Source organism: Danio rerio, chromosome 7 (genome assembly GCF_052040795.2).
Source record: "Danio rerio strain M-AB ecotype USA chromosome 7, GRCz13ab, whole genome shotgun sequence".
Classification (NCBI taxonomy): domain Eukaryota; kingdom Metazoa; phylum Chordata; class Actinopteri; order Cypriniformes; family Danionidae; genus Danio; species Danio rerio.
This window is the reverse complement of record NC_141027.1, coordinates 9,239,505-9,265,000: the sequence shown is the minus strand read 5'-3', so window position 1 is coordinate 9,265,000 and position 25,496 is coordinate 9,239,505. Positions and strand designations below refer to the sequence as shown.

Below are 25,496 nucleotides of genomic sequence, written 5' to 3'. Positions count from 1 at the left end.
CAGGCTCGCTGGCTTTCATGCACCAGCAAAACCCCCTTTAACCTCTGTTTGTATTTATTTTTAAATGGAGCTAGTAAACATTTATTTGCTCATTGCAGCTGTAATTTTAGCATCCTGCTCGGGAGCGACAGAATAACGCATGCATCAGTCCAGCGGCCACAGGATGTCTGAAAATACATGAGGTTTGCCACATACGCAGCAGTCCACTGCAAGGAAACTCAAAGAAGTAGAATTTTGAGGGAGAAAGAGACACCTCGATGCTTTCGTTAAGACCTGCACGTTTAATCACTTCTCATTATACAGACAAATTAAAAGCATACAAAGATGCATGGCTGAGCAGGGCTCGAAATTAACTTTTTTACTTGGTAGCACCGGTGCTCCCAACTTCAAATATTTAGGAGCACCAAAAAATTTTTAGGAGCACCAGAAAAAAATTTAGGAGCACCCACCAAAAATGAATAAGCACAGCTGCAAATTGTTTTTTAAGGGATTTATTGTATTTTAAAACAATATTAATAGGACTAACAAAAACCAGAAACAACTATCTAACTAAAGCTGCGAAGACATTGATATTTGTGTGCAATAATTCCAAAATGAATGTCTAATAATTAGGCCATAGAATATTAATGATGATGAAAATGACAATAATAGTAACAATGAATTCCATTTCTCATTATGATGCTGCCTTGAATGTGCATGAATGTAGGTTATCTGCTATTAAAAGTCTGTTACTTTATGAAAAATAATTGTATAGTTTGCATCAAACAAAAATGCAGCATTGCAGTAAGAAATATTTATTTTGTACTGCTGTTTTTATATGCATGTCAATTTAATAAATAATATTTCTGATACAAAACAAACAAAAGATTATAATAAATCATTCAATTCAATGATGAAAGCTGTAAAGCAGTCATCAGTAAATAAATAAAAAAATAATATACAACTCAAAAAAGAATAGACAAAAGAAAGTAAGTAAAGTCTCACTTCTATCACTCTTTAAAAGTTTTGGTTTCAGTTTGTGTCAATTTAAAGGTTCAGTCTGAGCTGATCTTCATTTTTCTGTGTTTGTGGAAAGCAGGCGAGTCAGCCGACCCAATTAATAAGTAGGCAGCGCAAGATTATTGCGCTAACCATCGGCGCAAATCCGGTCTTTGTTATGAGCCGCAGTTTCAGTGTAAACTTAGTAAAGGCGAGCTTCTTTGGCGATGATGCAGTATTAGATTTGACTTTTAGCGGACATTTGCGCTGAACACGCAGTGAATGCGACGCATGGAGATTCGGGCACCTTCTCCAAGAAGCGCGTACTCGATTGATCTCAGCTGGCGGATCATTATTCACCACGTGACGTGTCATGATCGCTTTCATCTGCGCCTCAACTTTAGGTGGGGTTTTCAAACTTGTGTGCTCTAAGTTTTTACTCTTCAGCCGTTTGCATTTCCTGTGGTCATAAAAGCTCCTTCCCTGTCATCTGACAGCGGAATACCTTGAGTGAATGACAGCTAATATGAACCAATATAGCGGCAGGGAAGAGCGATTCAGCACGTTTTTAGAAAGAACCAAAACAGGTCGCACTACAACCATTATCTGCAGTCGCACTAATGCTCCCAGATATATTATGAGGTCGCATAGATTAATTTTCAGGCGCATATGCGACCAAAATGGTCGCAATTTCGAGCCCTGCTGAGGAAAGACACCATTAAGAGTTGGTAAAAGCTAATTAAAGGGTAAATAATAAAAGGTCATGACTTGGGGGGGGGGACCCATTAGAGACTCTGTGAACGATCTAAGAGACCCAGAATGAACCATTGAAAACTTCAGGACGAGAGCAAAGCTATGAATAGATGATAGAGTAAATTTAATCAGACAAATCAAATCAAGCACATCTAATTATTGGGAATGTGTAATATGATTGAATGCATTTTCAGGTGGCTGTTGAGGTCAACTAGACTTAAAGGGTCACGAAACACCAAAACACATTTTTTGAGCTGTTGACAGTCGTATATGTGTCCCACACTGCTAAAAACACTATTAGGACACCTATATTTCACTAAAAAGTGTAAATTGGTTGTTTTTGCGTTATTTCAAGCAAATTCGTTCTTCCGGTTTGAAACTAATTTTTGAAGCTGCGTCACGGTCATGACATAATAGCGTTGTATTCCAGCGTGCAGACTGGACGTCTGTGCCAGAGTGAGTCTTATTACGTCTTACAGTGTGATGCATTAATGCATGAGTAAAGCTTGGTTCAAACCAATCAGCACGCTCTATTGTGCAACTTCATTAATATTCATTACTGTCACAGTGTTTAGACGACAGAGACGACACGTTGTGTTGGCAAAACAAGCGTGAAGTGTTGCTTTTATAGTTTGCTGCAGTTAAGTTTTGTTTTCATTTTCTCTCTGTGAGAGCGCAGCTGGAGTCACGTGTGGATTAACAGTGTACGCGACGCTCGACAACAATAACTTGCATGTCTAAGGAGGATTATTGTTTACCTGAGAGCTGTTCTCATCTGCAAACGCTGAGATCCGGATTCGCTTGTAGTCTCCTCTTAATAAAGACGCGGCTCTAGTTGCTGGGGGTTGCCCTGTCTCTACAGATTTGGTAAGTGAGCGACCAGTGCTCTTTGTTTATTCAGTTTGTTCATATCGAACTAAGTTAAATATTGCACCAAGTGTAAACATGTTAACACCACAACCAAACTTTAACCTCGTGTAGGGTTTTCACCGCATTTTGTGACTGGAATAACACACGCAGCTTTCTGATGGAAACGAAGCTACAGACATCAATATTTTAACAACGTTTTTGAAAATTTTCATTTTCTAGCTATCTGATATTAAGCTTGGATATATATATTGCGAATGTAATTTTCGAAAGTATTACAGCGCTTTGTAAACGTTTATTATTACCAATTGTTGAGTCTCCCATACAGTTTGATAGAGCGCTTGAACCTGGAAGCCGCTTCGCGTGACACCACACTTAACAAGCGGATAGGAATCACTCTGTTTCTCACTATTCTGTTCCGGAATGAATCACATTTTTGAAGGTCTGAACAGGCTCAAACTAACAAAAGTTTGCACACACCAGAAGTAGCAAAAAGTATGCCGTTCATTCATAAATTTTCTTGTCGGCTTAGTCCCTTTATTAATCCGGGGTCGCCACAGCGGAATTAACCGCCAACTTATCCAGCAAGTTTTTACGCAGCCGATGCCCTTCCAGCCGCAACCCATCTCTGGGAAAGCAAAAAGTATGTTTAATATGGAATTCAGAGATAGATGTGGCAAAATGGCTCAACAGCGCCATCTATAAACAGTCAACAAAGTGCCCAGCAAGCTATGTTTCACACACACGTTGAAAAAATTGCCACAAACATCTAAGATGCAAATACCTACAAAAAAAAAGGCGAAATCCAATATTCAACAGGAAGTCAGGTATTTTTAACTTCCTCTGCAAAAAAGAAAAAGTGTGATTTTTCCATTACCAGGCATATTTTGACGAAATCCTCCAAGGGAATTTATCAGACCAACAGCAAAATTGGGTTTTGTCATCTATAAGCCTTGGCGGTTGTTCAATTCCTTCAAGAGGAAATTACAAGTTTTACACAGTAACAAACTCCTCTTAGAAATTTTATCAGATTGAATCCAGGTTCCATTAATCCAAAGACCTTTGTGTTGTTAAATTGTGAAGAACTAGAGCTTTAATTTGAATAGGTTTTTATGGGAGTTTAACACTATTCAGGTACAGGAATTGGACAAAATCGCAATGCAAAATGGCATTTCTTACTCGATTCTAGTCCAAATTTCTAAACTCTTAGAGCAAGTAAAAATATTGTTTTGTTTTTCAGTTTCAGAGGAAATACTGCTAAAATTACGAGTTTGTCTTTAAAAAGAGCTTAATTATTAGCCAGTGGGGTAAGCAAAATAATCTTGTTTTTGCTTTGAATCGTATAAATTGCATATAAATAAAGCAATTAAATGCAATTCTTTAGCTCGTGGTCAACTATAATTCAGAACCTTGCATATCTTGCTATGTGACTATAGCGGACGCACACATTGCGATATCGATGCTGAAATGATATCTACTGTGTACTCGGACAGCAAGAATTTGGATCAAATATGCTAAATTCGAATGGAAAACAAAATTCCATCCATTGTTACAACACCACAGCGATGCACGAAAATGCACAAAGGATGGTTTTATTATTATGGCGGACAAACATTGCGGGCAAGCAACAAAAACCCTTGCTTGTGAGAGCAGCTTCACATATCTGCACACCGCCGCCAATGCTCAAAAACACTATAACGGAGTGCAATAATGACCCATCGCGCACAGATCTCCAAAAAAGATTCCATGAAAATGGCCACAAAGTACAGGACTGCACTGGCAGTATAATTCTGGGCTTCAAGCAAGTGGCAAGAAATAGACGCGACTACAGGCATTTGTTTGTTGGAGCTCGAAGAACAGAATATGCGTGTGGGAGGCTGACTTCCTGAGGACGTCTGAGCAGAAAGAAAAAGAAACTAAAGTCTTATTGACACACGATGTGACACTTATGAGAAGGTGAGAGAACCGAGGCCTGCTTCACCGAGCGGTTTAAGTGGCTGCAAAGACTGCGAGGCATAAAATTTCAATTTTTCAGCCTTGTGACGGTGTTTAAAGTGCAAGTCAAATGGCTTTTAAACGGGTTTTTGCTACCAATAATTTCAAACAAATAAAACTCTCTGTGAAATTATAACTGGATATAAAAGCTTCATGTTTCTTTTTGTTAACCGAACATTTATTGTTTAAAACAATTCATCTCTTTGCTTGTTTCACTGCCTCAATTGAAATAACAACAGCTGCTTTTCTAAATAAGTCTGTAATTGTATTAATTAGCTGTGTTTCCATCCACCTATTTTTATGTGCATTTTGGATATGCGCATTAATTGTTGATGGAAATGCCATGATGCGCATACATTTTGAGAGAGTTTTAATTTTATTGCCATTTCAGCTTCTATGGCTATTTCATGGCAAAAAGAAAATAGATCACGTTTATCACTTTTTATAAACACCAATTTTCTATAATTATAAAAAGAATATAACAATTAAAAGTAATCAACAGCAATAAATAATGCACAGGGTAAAAGACATAAATAATAATAATAATGATAATTTATAAGATAAAAATCTAAAACAGTTTTTTATGATTCCCTTTTGATAAAAATTCTACAATTTTAGATGGATTCACATTTAAAAATATTTCCTTTAATATTTCCGTTTTCTGAGAACATTAAAAATGGGGCATTCCACAAGAATATGTTGAACTGTTTGGTTTCTGTTGCAATATTGACATTTTGGTGGTTCTTCTCCTTTAAGTAAATGTTCATGCGTGAGTCTCGTGTGTCCAATGCGGCGTCTTCAACACACAATCTCATCGTGTCTTGACTTAAAAAATAAATTAGATTTTTTTCCAATTTCAGGCTGAATTTTCAAAAATTTATTTTCTGGGCACTGATTCCATTCTGGTTGCCATTTGTTGATAATATAGCCTTTTATTAGTGGCTTAAGATCGGAAGGTGGGGTTTTGCACTCCTTTAGCTTTCCTGCTAGGACTGTTTTGGCGGCTTTGCAAGCTTGTTCATTCCCAAGTAGTCCAGTATGTCCTGGGATCCAGCAGAAGACTTTATTCTAAAACTTTCTCGGTAATTCGTTCACTTTGATAAAAATGTCAATGATAATGGGATGCTCCAGTTTAAAAGAATTCAATGTCTGTAGACAAGATTTAGAATCAGAAAAAAATAATAAAATTGTGTCCTTCAGCATTTTCCCATACATTTTGAAAATGTGCATAAAAACGTATGTGCTCAACTGAGTAGGATAAACTTTTTATTCGATAAGAAAAGACGTGCATAAACTAATGGAAACACTTACTGAACAAATTCCAGTATGCAGATTAAGTCATGTGATTTTGTTATAAGACACCATGTGAAGATAAAAATGTGTGTAAATGGACAAACCATCAGGCTGAGCACACTGTAAAGCATCTAAAATTAAAAAAAAAAAAGTAAAAAAAAATTCATAAAATAAAATTTAATATGTGATTTAATTAACAACACAAATAATTCTCACTACATTTACTGTTTTCATATTACTGTGAGGGTTGGGTTTAGGGTAGATGATAATAAAATACAATTTAATGGGTTATTTATTTGATAATATGAATAATTCTCAGTATAATTACTGTCTTTATATTACAGTGTTGGCTGGGCTTAGGGTTGGGGTGAGGGTAGATGTTAATAAAATACAATATGTGGGTAATATAAAAAATAATATGAATAACTTACGGCCACAGCTGTATCCCTTCTAGCATTATCTGGTTTTGTTGCCATGGTAAATTACAGATAAGCTGATGCAGAGCAAGATTAATTCTCGGTTAGAGTTCGCAAAACCAAAACTGGACTAATCAGCTGTAAGACAAAGTCACATCTGAAGCAATGAACGATTTGAGTCCATTTTCTTTTGTTGCCAAAATATTTTTTTCTAAATGATTATTTATTCTTCTATTTGATTGTCAAATAGTTTAACATATTCAATTGTCAAATAGTGTATAGTAGACATTAAATTTTTTATCATAATTATCATGTTTACAAGCCTTTTTGCACTATATATTGTTCGAACTCTGGTTTGCACTCATTGCCATATGCCCTTAATGACATTGTATTGTATTGTTTACAAATTTTTAGATTACATTATGTATAATTGTATTTATTGTAAATTCTTTCTTAAAACTCTACTTTTTGTATTAATATTATATGTTAGGCACCAAGGCTCTAAAGCCTGGATTATACTTCTGCGTCAAGTGAGGGCTTAACCCACGGCACGTAGCTGTGCATTTATTCTGCATGCTGTTTCTGTTGTTTTGCATTAACACTTCCGAAACGCAAGTTTGCAGTGAGGTGTTAATGTTCCTCTGTGTCGAGTCGCTTCGCTGGTGTTTTGTTTTTTCTGAACACTTCCTGAATGTACAAGTGGCTCAAACTCGCTCATTTTGAGGCAGGAACCGGCGGAGGTGCAACAACTTTAACTATGAGGTAAACACAAAACAAAACTTTCCATTCGGAGCTCCTTCACGAGACTCCACACTTGTAAACAATCGCTCCATCGGGCTCGCGCAGCTATCGATCCCGCCCAGACTCGTCAGCGCTACCAAGCCGACCAATCACAGAGCTTACGCTACGAGTCGTTGCGACATGTAGTTACGTTTTTTGAGAGGTATATGCATGCACTTGACGCAGAAGTATAAATCAGCATTGAGTGTAACGTAATTTCGATTCTTTATATGTCCTGTACATGTGGCTAAACTGACTTTGACTTTTGACTTTGATATTAGTAATAGCTTTAAATTTAATTGTACATTTAATTATTTACATATAAATGTGCTTTAATCATGCAGGGATGCAAACTCATCAGGGGTGAAAAAGCTGACAAATTTATCAATCTTTTGTTAAAAACAACAACAAAAATGAGAATTGCTGCAGTTACGAGGTCTAATATTTCATGTACTTGATAGTTGGCAACAAACTGATGCAACAGAAGCAAAACAAAACAATATTTGCGTATTTGTGGAAGAGTTATTAATTTTGGTTCTACTTTAAATGTTTTATATTTATTTGTATATCAAATTTTTTGTACGTTTGATTAAATGTTTTGTTTATTTAGGCTATAGACTGAGGGATGTGATTCAGGTGGAGTGTGCTGCTCATTTGTTTGTTTTGTTAGTTGTATGTTTGTTATGACCTGTTATACTCTGTTTGATTTATTAACTTCTTAGGGACCACCTCGAAAATTAGGTTCATCTCAAGGGGCTATCCCATTCAATGAATTCAAATTCAATATATGGTCTATAATGTCATCTAACAAACAGAAAATTAATATGGAACTGTTCCATTAAATGTAAATCAATGGCATGTCTGATGAAGAGCCGGGTGGCTCGAAACGTTACACGCTTTGTGTCAGCCTTTTTAATTTAATAAATTTGTATTTTTGGAGCCTTGGTGTTGCCGCCTTTGATTTACATTTAATTTGCACCTTTTGCGGTTTTGGCTGAGCACCCAATTAAGAGAGATGTGCGTGCTTTTGTACAGTTGTTTTAACTGTTCCATTAAACCAATTCATTTGTGATCATGACTTATAAATTCATAAATGTCAACATTTGAGCATGATGTTCTATATCTACATCACATCTTATAAACAAACAAACAAACATTCATTCATTCATTTTCCTTTAGCTTAATCCCTTATTTATCAGGAAATGAACCAACAACTATTCCGGGATACATTTTATGCAGCGGATGCCCTTCAGATACAAACCCAGTACTGGTTCACGCCCATACACACTAGCATTCACACATACTCATACAGTACAGCCAATTAAATTCATTCAATTCACCTATAGCGCATGTCTTTGGATTGTGGGGGAAATTGGAGCACCCAGAGGAAACCCACACAAACACGGGGAGAACATGCAAACTCCACACAGAAATGTCAACCGGCCCAGACAGGACTTAAACCAGCTACATTCTTGATGTGAGGCGACAGTGCTAACCACTGAGCCACCAGGCCGCCCTAAACATAAACACAATGCAATAAATTCATATTTTAGACACACGTAACTTCATTCCTGAGTTCCACCACTCATTCAACGCTTCTGAACTCTCACGAAATGTTGTTTGTTTTCCCAAAGTGAGTGACACCCTCAATGATGCGAGCTCATGCAATGTTAACTCAACAGCTACTATACCATCATGTACACCAAATATGCATCGCACAGCCCTTAAGATAATTACAAAATCAACACCACGGGAACATACACAGCACAGCCAACCTTCCTGACACTTATCTGTGGTAACGCTAACATTGACACACCAGATGTGATGCATGAAAATGAGTGTTTGACAAGACAAGTTTCACTTCTGGCCTGATGAATTCGCACGTAGAGCTGAATCATACGTGAGAGCATCCGGGACTGAAAGCGCACAGAGAGATGTAATTATCATTACACGGGAAACGGAACCAGATAAGACGAGGCACAACGCCAGCATGCGGAGAAATCTACAAATGACTGCAGGCTTTAGCTGGAGGCCAGAGGAGTCGCATCTGAGACATTTCAACACACCGTGAAGATTAAATGATTGTCTTCAATTTTTAAGTTAAACCAAATCAGCCTTACTTATTTTAACTTACAGTTGAAGTCAGAATTATTAGCCCACCTGAATCATTTTCCCCAATTTTTGTTTGACGGAGAGAAGATTTCTTCAACACATTTATAAACATAATAGTTTTTAATGACTCTTTTTTAATAACTGATTTATTTTATCTTTGTTATGATGACAGTAAATCATTTTTGACTAGATATTTGTCAAGACACTAGCGTTCAGTCTAAAGTTACATTTAAACACTTAACTAGGTTAATTAGGGTAATTAGGCAAGTTATTGCATAAGGATGGTTTGTTCTGTAGACAATCAAAATAAAATCTAGCTTAAAGAGGCAAAAGATTTTGACCTTAAAATGGTTTTTAAAAAATAAAACCTGCTTTTATTCTAGCCGAAATAAAACAAATAAGACTTTCTCCAGAAGAAAAATAAAATTCAGATATACTGAGAAAAAAGTTCTTGCTCTGTTAAGCATCATTTGGGAAATATTAGAAAAAGAAAAAAAAATCAGATGCAGTAATAATTTTGACTATATATTATAATTTAACTGTATATATTATTTCCCTGGAGCGAGATTTCTAACAGTTTAAGGACTTAGGGATACTTAATTATGGGTAAAAATAAAATCATAATCACGATTATTTGGTCAATGTTGTAAATCACAATTAGGGCTGCATGTTACTTGGAAAATATGCAATAATGTTGAGTGTTTCGATAATAAAGTTCTTATACATATCCCCAGAAAAACATCGTTTTTATTGGTTGTTTTTAACTAACTTATGTAATATCATTAAATAAACAGGTAAACTATATTTTCAGATTCAATTAATTTTAATACAAACATTTATGGCTTTATTTTAATGATCTAGATGCATTGCACAAAAACATCAAGGGCCTGTCGGAATCCACTTTTTGCTATTTTAAGGCGCATAGTTGTGCTTATTCTCTTTGTGTTTTGAGCATAACGTACACTAAACCAATCAGAGTCTCATTTCCCATTCTCTTTAAGAGTCAGTTGAATCGGGCCGGGGCGCATTTGCTATTTACAAGGTGGACTTTGTAAGTGGAAAAACTGAACGCTTCAGTAATGAGAAGACAGGTAAACAGAGCATCTGCAGCGCAAGGATAAAGAACGAGCCTCCTCTATTCGGCCTCTTCCTCTTTACTTTACTTTTACTCTTTACTTCTTTACTTTGGTGGAGTAAGGAAATTGTGGAAACTCACTCCACTGAAGACATCCATTAGCCTACATGTTTTATTTCCTTTAAGAGCAAAGATTTGTGTCTAAAACTATTTCTAAATTCAGTTCTAATTTTCAGCAAACGAATAAATTAACAATAATAACGAAGTGTGTTCAAAAACCTGTGTTATATCCACACACATCCTGTTCTTATGCCCAATATGATGATGCAGACATGACTAAAACCCGACAGGAGGACAAATCTAAGCTTGTTTTTATTAAAACAAATATAAATATGCATATAATAAATAATACTGCTAATAATAATAATAACATTATTCAAATGCAAATTTTCATGAACAAATTGAAAAAAAGCCTTCAGTTGGTCAATTGCACAGTCTGTTTTATTTCTTCAAATTACCTATAGTACATATAGTAGCCCCTCCCCTCCAAAAAAAACAGCCAATTGCGTTTCCTTTCATCTCATCTCTGACAGTGAGAAAGGTTGAGCTCATGCGCATCAAATGAGAAGTAAATAAGAAGTGTCTTAAAAGGGGCGGGGCATGTCATATATTAGAGAGCATTTGATTGGTCAGAAGATTTGATGAGAAACTGAAGTATATGACGATGTAAAAAAAAAAAAAATGTTGATCCATTTAGATTGAAGTGACAAACTCCAAGCTTTACATGTTTATATCAGTTTCATAATCTTCTAAATGCATTAATTGTTTTGTACCACACTAGCTTATTTATCCTTAAGACTAACATACTGAACATTCTTTTGATGAATACAACATTTCAAAGAACTGCATTTATTTCACACAGAAATCTCTTTACTGACACTTTTGATCAATCCAGTGCATTCCCTAATCAATAAAGGTATTAAGTTCCCCATTTTATTATTCTCTAAAACATCCTTGGCTTTACCATCCACAATTTTGAGACCATTCCGAAGAGAGCAGCAACAGACCAAATGAAAACACTGACACTTCAGAGACACAGGAGTCATAAATCACAGCGTAGATGGGGGGAAAATGCAGAGCTCAATATTGGCTTTCAGCTTTCCTTTCTTTGTATTCGCCATTTACGGCTGTTTTCAGAACAAACAGATGGGCTGACAACTAAATAACAGCTAAAGAACGGCTTGTCAATATCAATCAGAATGTGAACGATCACTGAGAGTCATGTGACGGGAGACAAAAACGCTGTTGGACGCAAGGTGCGAGAAACGTCTTGCATTGTTCTTGCCGAAGGCTGTTCTCGGTTTTCAATGGCGCAAACTAGCACTTTACAACGCTCCTAATTGGCACATTTGTTTGGGATAACTAAAGACGGCTCTTCTTTCGGTTGTAATTTGTGAGCTGAAGTCCCACACGTCGTTCAGAGGGAACATCTGTGACAATATAATTGCTGTAAGGATTAGCAGAAACAGCCCTGCTGAACAAAAACGCAGGCTACGGTCTAAGCTTGGAAAAATTGACTTTTAAGGATTTCTTTGTTGTTGTCGTTACAAAGATGAACGTACAACGTGCTTTCAGAGATATAATCAGAGGCAAGATTTACAAAAAATGTGCAAGGGGTTGTAGTATATGGAGTTAGATTGGTTTCTTATTCAATCAAAATATTTGGCTTTAGGGAAAACGTTTACTCTCAGAAATAAAGGTATGCGAGCGTTCACTGGCGTGGAACCTTTTCAAAAGGTACACGTTTGTACTTTAAGGGTCCATATTGGTACCTATATTAGTACCTAATTATTTTGAGTGGAACACTTTTGTACTTTTAGGTACTAATATGTAGTCTTGAGGTATTAATATGGACCTCGTAGCTACAAATTTGTACCTTTCGAAAAGGTACCACCCCAGTGAAAGCTCACGTACCTTTATTTACGAGTGCGCATAATAATCAAAAAATAAAAGATTGCAAATCAAAACAATTTAATTAAAACAATTATGTCATGGATTATAGAATGTTTGCATTGCAAAAACTATACCACAACACCTGACAAAAGTCTTCCAATAAATCATCTGTTGAGCTGCATCTCAATCATCACAAAAACTGCAGAAGATCTACTGGAACCAGCATGGATTTCACAGGAATCAGTCAAGTTTGGTGAAGGAAAAATCATGGTTAGGGGTTACATTCAGTATGGGGATGTGCGAAAGATCTGTAGAGTGGATGGACACATCAACAGCCTGAGGTATCAAGACATTTGTGCTGCCCATTACATTACAAACCACAGGAGAGGGCAAATTCTTCAGCAGGATAGCGCTCCTGCTCATACTTCAGCCTCCACATCAAAGCTCCTGAAAGCAAAGAAGGTCAAGGTGCTCCAGGATTGGCTAGTCCAGTCACCAGATATGAACATTATTGAGCATGTCTGGGGTAAGATGGAGGAGGCATTGAAGATGAATCCAAAAAATCCTGATGAACTCTGGGAGTCCTGCAAGAACGCTTTCTTTGTCATTCCAGATGACTTTATTAATCAGTGATTTGAGTCATTGCAGAGATGTATGGATGCAGTCCTCCAAGCTTATGATGATTCTATACTGGACATTATTTCTGGTAAGTGTCAAGACTTTTGTCTAAGCAGAGTCAGAGCTTACTGTTCTAATAAAATCATTAAAAATCAAGGCATGATCATATTTTATTGTGGTAAAATAAGTGTAATCTAGAGGTATTTGCCCTTCATAATAGCCACTTCTGATACCAAATGATCAACTAGAAGTCAAGTTATTATTTATTGTTCCTAAAACTTAGATGTGTCAGGTATTGCACTCATTCATTTTGCTTAACAGAACAAAACTTATAATCATTGACATTATTTTTTTTAATAAACTTTTTTAATTTGAAATATTTTATTAATTTGCACTTAATTTTTCCCTAAAACTATTTTTATAATAAAAAAGCAAATATAACTCTATAAAAGTCCAAATGTTTTTCAAAAGGAAATCATAAATAATAATAGCAAAGTCTTTACTAAGCATTTACCAAATAAATAAATACAACATTAATATTACAACTACATTAAATAATTTATAATTACGCTTAAATTGACATAAGTAAATAAATCAATATATAGATAGAGGTAAGAAAAAGAGAAAAATAAAAAGTAAAAAACTGAACCATCATCCCATCTTTAAGTACTAATACAATTTTTAAGGATTTCCTGAGGGACTTCAACAGTTTGGGATTATCCAACTTTTATTCAGCAAGGACGTATTAAGTTGATCAGAAGTGCTATTTATAAATGTTATAAACGACTTCTGTTGTAAAAAAAAAAAATGCCTGTGCATTGAGTAATGCTGGAAAAAAGGAAATGTGTACTTCATGGTTTACACAGACACAGAAAAACTTAGAGAATAATGGAAACATTTCTTAAGCAGCAAATCACCATTTCTCAATGATGAGCAACAAATATTAAAGAGCTTCACTCTTTCAGGATTGTGAAAGTAAACATTATTATATACTTCTTATTATATACATCTTATTATATACAGTATAAAGGGGTGGGGTTTAGGGGTACATGTTAATAAAATACAATTTAAAGGGTAATTATTAACTAATATGAACAATAATCTGTATAATTACTGTTTTTACATTACTGTAATGATTGGGGTCAGGGTAGACAATAGCCCCTTTCACACAGTGATACCGGTAAATATCTGGAAAATTTCCGGAACAACTTTCGCTGTTCACACAGGCGAGGACGTTACGGAATTTTTCCGGAAAAGACTGTTCACACATCCATTTCAAAATACCGGTAAATTTTGACATCATTTACCACAAATGAGCTTTAAACGGCTGCGCTTGTATTTGTAAACATTTGACTAAATTACAAACTCTGTGGATGATCAATATTGTGAACAACTTTGATGAAAACATATGGAGGATCACATTCGCATTTCGAGATGTTCGTAATATGTGTGTGCTGGTGCTCACAGGCTGTTTCACAGGCACACGCAAAGCTTAAAGGTAAACAAACAACGGCTTATCATAAGCATCTTATCGATAATTATTCACACAGTTGGCATTAAGAAGAACATATAAACGTGATCTGACTAACTTCTAGCAGCTAAATGTGTCTGGAAAAATATTCAAAGGCTTTTATTCTCATAAACCGCGCAGACGTATATGCGTCTGACTGTTCTGATTGGCTAAAGCAGACGTCTCACGTCAGCACGTTCTAGACGTGTGCGTGTTCTTTCCGGCAATCTTCCTTCTGCATTCACACAGCGCAGCTTTCCGCCAAATTGCCGGTAATGTTACAACTTCTCTTGAAAATTGACGGTAATTTTCCGGAAAGGTCTGTATGTGTGAAAGGGGCTATAAAAAAATAGTTTAATGGCTAATTTTATAAATAATATGAATAATACTGTGTATAATTACTGTTTTTACATTATTGTGATGCTTTGGGAGAAGGAGGTGTTAATAAAATACAAAAAAATAATAAATAATATGAATAATACTCAGTAAAAAGACGTTTTTTGTACACTAATGTAATGGTTGGCATAGGGGTAGACGTTAATAAAATACTATTTAATGGGTAATTAAATAAATAATAAACAACAACTTCAGCTGCATCCCTTCTAGCAACAAACAAAGTGAAGGTCAGATGAGACGCAGACAAAATCGACTGCAAACAAACAAAAGGCGCTTAATAATAATATCAGTATTTAAGGCTGCCGTTTGGAGGTCACTTTCTGAGGCCCGTGGAGACTTGCAGCGCAGTAGGTCTCGGCCGTTTCCATAAAGAGCTAGAGGCAAAATGCTGCCACATTAATAGCAGGTTGCCCAGCTGTGCCGTCTCCAACTAATCCTGCACGGCTGTAATTAAAGCACACATCAAATGCGCATTAAAATCCCAGCAGCCCCAGTCACGCGGGACACCCGTAAAAGACTCAGAGGTTCCAATTCCACAAGCCCCCAAAAAAAGATTCATGGAGCACCTCTGATAACTTTCCAACCCTTTAATTTTTCCGTTTTGCAAAATTTGTGAAAAGCGATGTCACATTTACGGTGACGAATGGCGCATGTGGCTCCTTCATCTGCTGCAGATGGAAAAGAGGAAATCTTGCCTTGACGGATGGGCTTGGTAGACTAAACCATACGCAGAGGCCTCTGAAGATTTCACAGAGAAAAAATGAGATTCTCTCAAAAGGAGCAGAAAAGGGGAAAGAGAGGCTTCATGTCATCTACCTGAACTCCAATGAAAAGAGGAAATCCAGATAAAACAGAACTGGAACAGAAAGACCCACACCGATAATCTGCTCCCATTTCCTTTTCTATTTTCCATCATAAACACCTGATGATTCAGGAGAAATACGTCCAGCTCACATTTCCCCACAAAATCTAGTTATTAGGTCGTATTTTTGCATGAAAACTTTTCAGGATCGTGACATTTTGGTGCCAAACAATGTTTTTAATAATGTAATACTGTATTTTTTACACTATTACACAAATTACTCATTCATTTTCTTGTCGGCTTAGTCCCTTTATTAATCCGGGGTCACCACAGCGGAATGAACCGCCAACTTATCCACCAAGTTTTTTTCTTTACGCAGCAGATGACCTTCCAGCCGCAACCCATCTCTGGGAAACATACACACACACACACACACACACAACGGACAATTTAGCCTACCCAATTCACCTGTACCGCATGTTTTGGACTGTGGGGGAAACCGGAGCACCCAGAGGAAACCCACACAAACTCAGGGAGAACATGCAAACTCCACACAGAAACGCCAACTGAGCCGAGGATCGAACCAGCGACCTTCTTGCTGTGAGGCGAACGTGCTACCCACTGCGCCACTGCGTCGCCTACACAAATTACTATATTAAGAAAATCTGGGATACTTTGTCTGCCATAAATATGGCGATAACCCATTTCAGCAGATGATACGATATAAACAGAATTTCATCAGATGACTTGAAAGCAGCTACTTAGAAAGAATTCATTCATTTAGATTGATTGGATCAATTCTGTAGGGAAGCGAATCATTCAAATGTCAAAAAAAATGTATTAAAAGCAAAGATAAAAATTTACATTACATTTACATTTAGTCATTTAGCAGACGCTTTTATCCAAAGCGACTTACAAATGAGGACAAGGAAGCAATTTACACAACTATAAGAGCAACAATGAATAAGTGCTATAGGCAAGTTTCAGGTCTGTAAAGTCTAAGAAGGGAGGTATTAGTATTATTAGTATATATATATATATATATATATATATATATATATATATATATATATATATATATATATATATTATTATTTTTTTTTTTTTTTTTTGGTACAGTTAGTGTGATATTCAGAGAGGCAATTGCAGATTAGAAAGTGAAGTGGAGACTAAATAGTTGGGTTTTTAGTCGTTTCTTGAAAGTAGCGAGTGACTCTGCTGTTCTGATGCAGTTAGGGAGTTCATTCCACCAACTGGGCAGATTGAGCGTGAGCGTTCGGGAAAGTGATTTCTTCCCTCTTTGGGATGGAACCACGAGGCGACGTTCATTCACAGAACGCAAGTTTCTGGAGGGCACATAGATCTGCAGAAGTGAGAGCAGATAAGAAGGAGCAAAGCCAGAAGTCACTTTGTAGGCAAACATCAGAGCTTTGAATTTGATGCGAGCAGCAACTGGCAGCCAGTGCAAATGGACTAGCAGCGGAGTGACATGTGCTCGTTTAGGTTCATTGAAGACCACTCGTGCTGCTGCATTCTGGAGCAGCTGAAGAGGCTTGGTAGAGTTAGCTGGAAGCCCAGCTAGTAGTAGTAAAAATGAAACAAACATTGATTTATGGTGTCAGGCAGTCAGTTTTCTGTATTCGTAGTAGTGCTGTTTGTCAGTAGTTTAACCCTTTAAGGTTATGTGCTGACAGACTGGCTGACTGGCGTGTGATGCGAGAGGCCAGCAAACACGACGTACAGCCGTTTCACTTTACTTCAGGACGCATTAATCCTACTCTGTAGATCTATTGGAGACATTCATAAATTCAGGTACAGTATTTGAATAATAAAATGAAATATAACACTGCAAAAGTCTTCACTGTATAAATGCTCAATAAAAGCATTGTTCATTAAAGTTACAAATGGTAACATTTCTTGTGTCTGAATACTCTGAACGCTGTCAGGGCTTAAAAATAAGCAAATGACTCCCCTTTGGGAGTACATAAAAGAGCTCTCTTAAATTATCACAACATCCTTGACATTCATTTACACTTTTTGTTATAACCTACACTTAAAGACTACTCTAAGATGATGTAGTTGTACTTTTAATTATTTTTCACCTATTTATTTTATTTTATTTACATTAATTTATCTGTTACTTTCACTCTCAAGACTGTACATTCTCTTTAATATGTTAAAACATTTTGATGTTAATGTTTTGTGAATATGGGCATACAATTAAAAAAAATAATAAAAAAAGAAAAAAAGAAAAAGAAAACATTTCCTGTTACTTTACTCAAGCAAATGAACAGGATAGTGTCTTTTATTGGTAAACTAGACCTTTAAATATCTTTGTGGGGAAAAAATATTGTGATTTCTATGAAATAATATTGATTCTGACGTCTTCAAAAGCTCTCAGCCGCTCACAGAAAGACAAGATAAATGGATGAATGGCACATAACAGTACATGATCATCAACTTCATCTATTGGCAAGAGGATGATGACGATGATTCATCTCTCTGAGGTCAGAGGTTACCCTTTCAAGGAGCCATCGTCCAGCGCTTCACATCCTTTGAGTCACTCCATTACAGCTCTGAAAAAACAGCTAATCTACAGCAACAGTCTCTGGCATTCGTTCTACTATTGTCCAGGAAAACCTGCTCAGGTATCGGGGGGGGGGAAAAAACCTTTGAAGGATCAAAGCCGTCAAGCAGTTTTGATGGTGCAAAGAGCGCAGCCATTCTCCACTTCGCTTCCAACCTATAATTTCAGTACCCCGAAAATTGCAGCCCTGAGAGTTCAATGAAGAGGCAGATTTTGCGAACAATATGCATTATAAAGCTTGAGCCTGAGCTGCAGGAACTAAACCACACTAATAATTATGTCAAGGCTCTATCTGTGGTCACATGATCACCTCAGGTTGGCCCTGTAATTACGCAAGACTGTACCAAAAAAACAGGTGTAATGCTAATTACGCTAGGGCTGCACAATATCGGAAAAAACCTGACATTGTAATTTAAACATATTGTGATGTGAATACAAAACCATATATTGTGCAGCCCTACGTTACGCCCAAAAAACAAAGCAAAACTCAATCTGCCCTTACCTCATAGGACCAGACGCACTGCACTCCGGCGAATCTGCGCACGCAGCGGCCCACCTCCACGTCCTCATGGGTGGTGTACATCTCCTGCAGGCACTGGCGGATGTGGGGAACCATCCTGCGCAGCACCTCGCGGCTCATGATAACACCAGGGCCGCCCATGCAGAAGTTCTCCCCCGGCTCCAGCGCCAGTTTGCCCAGTTCGTCGCGGGCTCCCATGCCCGTCTGGCCCAGAAAGATGGCCTCGCTGCTGTTGAGACTCCTTAGGAAACTCTCCAGCTTTTCGCTTTTGATGTAGACGTCGTCGTCGGCTCGCATGAACCACTCGAACTGGTCCAAATAGTGGTCATGCATGTATTTGAGCATCATGAAGGACTTCTTCTGCGGAGGGTACGAGTCATCCACGTTCTGCAGAGCCACAATGGGGATGGGGATGGTGGTGTCAGAGCCCTCACTGGAGAAAAACTCCACCTTGCCCGGGATGGTCTTGGCCCAGGTCCTGGAAAGAGGAGAAATTCATAGATTTACAGTATTTATTGTCATATGCACAGTAAGAAACAGGTTCCCTGTATGATGAAACTCGCTGTCCAAACTGAATCCAAATAAGGCTTAAAGTATATTAATAAAAACGTAAAGTACTTAAGAAAATAGGCATGCAAAAAATTAAACATGTAGAAAATATGTTTGTGAGCATTATTACATGCCACAGCCAAAACACCCTGCAGCCCAAGACCGGTTCCTCACTGAAGCCAAGCAGGGCTGAACCTGGTTAGTACCTGGATTGGAGACCACATGGGAAAGCTAGGTTGCTCTTGGAAATGGTATTAGTGAGGCCAGCAGGGGGAGCTCAACCCAATCTGTGTGAGACCGAACGCCTCAGTATAGTGAAGAGGACACCATACTGTCAATGGGTGCCATCTTTCAGATAAGACATTAAACTGAGGTCCTGACTAAGGGTGTCACGATTTCGATTTTTAATCTACATTGATCGAAATTTATACTCAACTTCGATTATCGAATCAAAAAATAGAATCGTCGATGCTGCCACGCCCCCATGTCACATTAGCTGTTAAATGGAAAGATTGTTTCAACACATTTCTAATCATAATAGTTTTAATAACTCATCCCTAATAACTGATTTATTTTATCTTTGCCATGATGACAGTAAATAATATTTGACTAGATATTCTTCAAGACACTTCTCTACAGCTTAAAGTGACATTTAAAGGCTTAACTAGGTTAATTAGGTTAACTAGGCAGGTTAGGGTAATTAGGATAGTTATTGTATAACGATGGTTTGTTCTGCAGACAGTCGAGAAAAAAATTAACTTAAAGGGGCTAATAATACTGTCCTTAAAATGGCCTTTAAAAAGTTTAAAAACTGCTTTTATTCTAGCCGAAATAAAACAAAAGAGACTTTCTCCAGAAGAAAACAATATTATGAATATTTCATTGCTCTGTTTAACATCATTTGGGATATATTTAAAAATAATTTCAAAGAGGGGCTGATAACCTCAACTGTATATACATATATAAACATGTACATATATATTTTTTCTTTCTTTTTTTTTTTTTTTAATGACAAGACAATGACTTGTCAGTAAATTTGTTTCTAACATTGTTTGTGCGTTTTTTTTTCTTATCAGATAAAAAGTTTATCCAACTCAGTTGTGCACATCTGTCTGTTTCAATCAAGCATTTCTATGCAATATTTAAAAGTGAGCATAAAACCGGTGGATGGAAACAGTTAATGATCATTAAAAACAAACAAGCAAACTTTAGTTACATGTAGGGTTGTAACGGTATGAATTTTTTACGGTATGATAATCGTCTAAAACAATACCACGGTTTGACGGTTACGCGGTATACGGTATTAAATAGTAATTCTCATAGCAAAGACCCTGAAAAGAATAAGAACACGTTTTCTGACTGAACAAAGGTTTTATTTCAACAAACTTTTGAAAGAACCATTTTAATAGAACTATAGAAGTCTTTTATAAAAATAAACTGAAAAATCTCCCATTTTAATAAATTAAATTAGAAGGAATAAACAAGCAGGGTCTTTTAAGATTAGACAAAAATAAACTTAAACTGTCCTTCCTTATAAGCAGGATAAATGGGAGACCAAAAGTGCAACACCAAGTTTATGGCTGTAAACATGTATTTAAAGCGTTGTTTTTTCAGTCTAGGTTGTGATGAAGAAATGTAAGCATGTTGAGATTTTCAGGACTTAATCTTGACCGCTGAGGTGAGAGAATGTGTCCACTTGTACAATCAACAAATAAAAAAATAATAAATAATGTGTCAAAGTCCAAATAAACATGGTGCAAATCCTCAGTAAAAAAATAGATATAAATATTTACTATACTATAAATAGTTACATAACGAAACTAGATTCAATATGGAACATCCTTAGGTTTTATGTGCCAGCATGGATATGGTTGTCTGTGGATATGGATTTGGATATGGTTGTGTGCAATGCAGACAAACAGCTGCACCTTCATTTGCATCTTTTGAAAACAGCAAGAGCAGCAGTTCGTCTTTGCTGTGTCACTGTTTTGTCATGTTTCTGTGCTGCTGTGCATGCAAAAGTACTTAGTATGAGAATCATTTCATGCAAAACTTTTTTTTTTTTTTTTTGTGTTTTATTTAGCCGCGCATAAATGTATGCCTATCTCTCATTCCGTGTTGTTCAAAAAGCTCAGTGTTGGTCCACAAACAAAAGTGAAACCTATGCTTATTGTTTGTGATATAGCGAGTTTAAACCAATCTGGGCATGGAGGAGGGACAATGCATCAATGTACCATGTCTGGTTTGTCCGGAGACACAGTGACGAGCGTTTCTTTGTCAAATCAGCGTTGTCAAATGTTGATGACGTAACCGCACTGATTCCGGAGACTCTGAAAGTCCGCGAATGATATGTGATACAGCAAAGCTGAGAAAGCTGGAAAGCTGAGATTCTCTTCTTTACGCCAATCTTTGAATTGTATGAATCGGATCAGCGGATCAAAAGTTATTAAACATTTAAGAGCAATACTTATTTTTAGCCGCGGGCGGCTGTCTCGGTCTTTAAGGGTTAAAACCGTTGATATGCAATTGTTCATGGTATGATAATCGTGCACGTTCAAATCGTGGTAAACCGTCATACCGGTATATTGTTACAACCCTAGTTACATGGTTTGCAGAATAAACCGACAAGAGCAACTGAAGACTTTGAAGTAGGAATAATGACAGAAGTTATAATAGCAAGATGAAATATTAAAGGAAGGACGGATGATTCATATGGTTTTAAAACAGAAAGCTGATGGAACTACTAAATGCAGAGCTCAACACCAGGCTAAAATGGATAGCGCTTTATTCATCCGTGACCCTGCAGGAGGACACTAACAGCAACTAAATCAATTCAGAGATGCACATGATTTAACGCTGCAACATTCCAGTCCAGACAGCCGAGCGCGAGTCTCTGAAATGCACTTCAGGGTCCCGCTTGTCAGCACGTGGAAAGGCTGCAGTGTTTTCACTCAGATAATATCCACTCTTCTTGCCAGCATCTAATTTTACCAAAACCCTACTTCCTGTTCTCTAAAGAAAAAAAAAAGGGGGAATCCAAAGATATACGTGTGCTAACCTCTTGCACACTTCTGCAATCAAGACACTGTGTCAGAGTGACATTCACCGCTCAAAACAATACAAAGAGCCAAGAGCTTTGCTGCATGAAAAATGCACTAAGTGACTTTAGCTTATGCATGCAAATCAAATAATGCAATTCATTAAAAGAGAAATGCAGTGTCGCAAGCCTCTGAGAAGCACACAGCACTTCTTTAAGGGTCACCTATGGTGCAAAATCGACTTTGGAAGCTGTTTGTAGAGCTGCACAATAAAGTGTTTCAGTATTGATATCGCAATGTGTGCATCCGCAATAGTCGCATCGTAATGATATTAAATAATTATTAAAGGTGGCAACACCAAAGCTCCAAAAATACAAATTTATTAAATTAAAAAGGCTGACACAAAGCGTGTAACGTTTTGAGCCACACGAAAAGTCATCAAAGAGTCAACGATATGCAATGTTGAGTTGACTTTGCAGAGTCATTTTTACAATTTACATACAAAAACCATAATGCATGCACTGTTTATTTCACTTTTATCTTTGCTTTGTTGCATTTATCTGTGCTTGTAGTTTGTTTATTACATTTTATGCATGATTCACTACCCAACAGAGTTATCCCAATCAAAATTAATACATTCTGTAACACTTTAGGGACCAATTTTCACTGTTAACTAGTTGCTTATTAACGTGTATTATTGAGATATTAGCTGTTTATTAGAACTTATAAACCACATGTTCTGTATGATCTTTTGCCCAGTTTCCACTGAGTGGTACGGTATGGTACAATTTGATACGGTATGCTTTATATCAGCTTCAACTGTCAAGGATACCAAAAAGTAGGCTTGGGCGGTAATACGGTATACAGCGGGACCTAAAAATAGCAACGGTGTCAGTTTCAATACCGTTATAAAAAACAATGCACTTAAAAAGGAAATACTATTTATTTAATGCCTACAAATGCGTATGCGTGATTGTCATCACGGGACAGTGTGGAGGAGAGAGACAGAGAGGTGAGGTAAGATGGCGAGTCGCGCACCAAGTGACCTGCAGTTTGGCAGCATTTCAGGTTTCGACCGAACGAGCAGGGAGACGTGGTAAACACGAACTAGAGGACCGCATTCCCGTTGCTGTACCGCGGGAGAAGCGAGCCCCAATCAGATTTCTTGGGGTACAGGAATAAGAAGTGGTTCTCATATGATATGTGAATGACCTGTACAGCTTTACCGTAGACATTTCCTCGAGTGAGAATGACGTAGTCTGAAACTTTGTCATACACCACACACCATTGGTACCCTTTTGGCAGTGGAAACCCAAGCCTGATAAAGATGACCCGTACTGTACCACTCAGTGGTAATGGGGCATTATTGTATACCAGATTCAGAGACTTCTCAAATACATTCTGGAGGCACAAAAGACTTTACATCTTGTTAAAAAGCCAAGCCCTTTAAACAGCTCCTGTATAAAACTATAAGCACATAATTGTAGGAAATTCAGAAGCGTCCGTCATAAACACTCCTGTGATGCTCTGGCTTTTTCCACCAAGGCTAAGCCCTGGCAATTCACCTCGAGAAACCTCTGTTCCAAGGAAATACTGCTGATTAAACGGATGACATAAACGCTTGCATCAGCACAACTTCACCATCCCTGCACAAATTACCATGGTAACCACCACAGCATTAACACAAGGACCATGCAAACACTATTCCTACAATAATAGTGCGGTAAACCTGTATGTGCCATATCAAATTGAGAGGAAGATACTGATGGAGGATTCTGCATTCAATTACTATGACTTAACAGAGCGAATATTGTCTTAGTAAATATGATATCTTTGAGGAAACCAAGTGTGTATAGGACACGCATGCGGTGCAAAAAGGTTTAGACAGTCGAAATAAATGATTCAGCATAACCTTGATCAAGTCCTTGCTGTGAATCACTTTAGTAAACACAACCACCATCAAAATAACAAAGCATTAGTTTAGTAGTACGTGTTAAAATGGCATTTGGCAAACGTGTAATCGAAAAACAAGAGAAATTTTGTGAAGACGTCTACATTGTTTTAACAAGAATAAATTAAAGGAACAGTTCACACAAAAATCTCCCCCCAAAAAAATTCACCATTTAATCATTCAAGTGGTTCTTAACATGAATTTCTTTCAAGATAAAACAATATACTAAAGCTGCACAAAAATCATAAAAAGATTGCGATCTCGATTCGACCCCCTAGACAATCTTAATCCAGCATTTCTACGATTGTCAATCATATTTTCAAGTTCAGGAGAGAAGCAATGGTGGCCGCACAAGTCTTCACATTGTTTTGCATACGTTGTTCAGCAACGTGGACACCTCCAAATGGTGTTGAAAATGATGCTGTATTTATATGATATAATTCACCTCAAAAAATGTCATTTCTGTCTTCGTGTAATGTATTTACGACCGATAAATCACACATGACGTGAGCTGACCGTCAGCTGTTACTACTGAATGAGGTTTACTTTAGTGAACAGAACCTGCATATGCTATGAATAACAGGTAATAAAGTTGTAAATAACATTCAGTTTGTGGCATAGTGATAATTTGGTAGACAGGCGCGAGTGAAAATGAAACTGAAAGTGCACACAGTGTTGCCAGATGTAGCTGACTGATTCCAGACCAAAAAGTATCCAAAATCCGCCGAAATGTTAAAATACGCACCCAGTCTTCTGTATTCACGAAAATCACTTCAGTGAAAGATTTTAAGCAAAAATGACAGATTATAAGCAGATGTCTCAAACACAATAATTCAACATCAGAATTATCATCAGCATTAATGACCAGGACAAATCTGTTCAAGTCCATCATTCTTGGGGTCCGTTCTTCGTACCTCGCTTAAATGATCTAAGATTATTTGGCAGATCCTGGATCTTTTAATCTTGATAACTGATCTCTCGCTAATTTGGTTCTTCAAACGAGTTCCCGAATCAGATTAGAATGTCTGGATGAACTGATCTGAGATCGCTGCGTGTGTTGTGAAGGACAGATCTATCGATCCTCGAAATCATGATCAGCAATGCAACGATTGTCTGACGGCACAGCAGCGTAATGACATCATCTGATTAATATTCAATTATCCATGTGAGCAAAATTACATTAAATTAGCAGAAACGGTTTGTTAAATATGACATGCAATAACCTTCCACATTTGTTGTGAGCTGCAGGCTTTACACTTTCAATCGTCAAGAGTATTCATCATGTATTTAAATGCAAATCAGT

The 25,496-nt window shown here is 37.1% G+C and overlaps 2 protein-coding genes across 2 annotated transcripts in view; both read right to left on the bottom strand.

Annotated features, from left to right (window-relative positions):
* The window catches only part of pcsk6 (proprotein convertase subtilisin/kexin type 6), an 884,625-nt gene that overhangs the window by 614,498 nt on the left and 244,631 nt on the right, over positions 1-25,496 (bottom strand). The window lies entirely within an intron of this gene.
* The window catches only part of chsy1 (chondroitin sulfate synthase 1), a 182,850-nt gene that overhangs the window by 144,182 nt on the left and 13,172 nt on the right, over positions 1-25,496 (bottom strand). Inside the window, 1 exon segment of the mRNA NM_212678.1 lies at positions 18,638-19,133. Within this exon segment, the coding sequence (NP_997843.1) occupies positions 18,638-19,133 (496 nt within the window).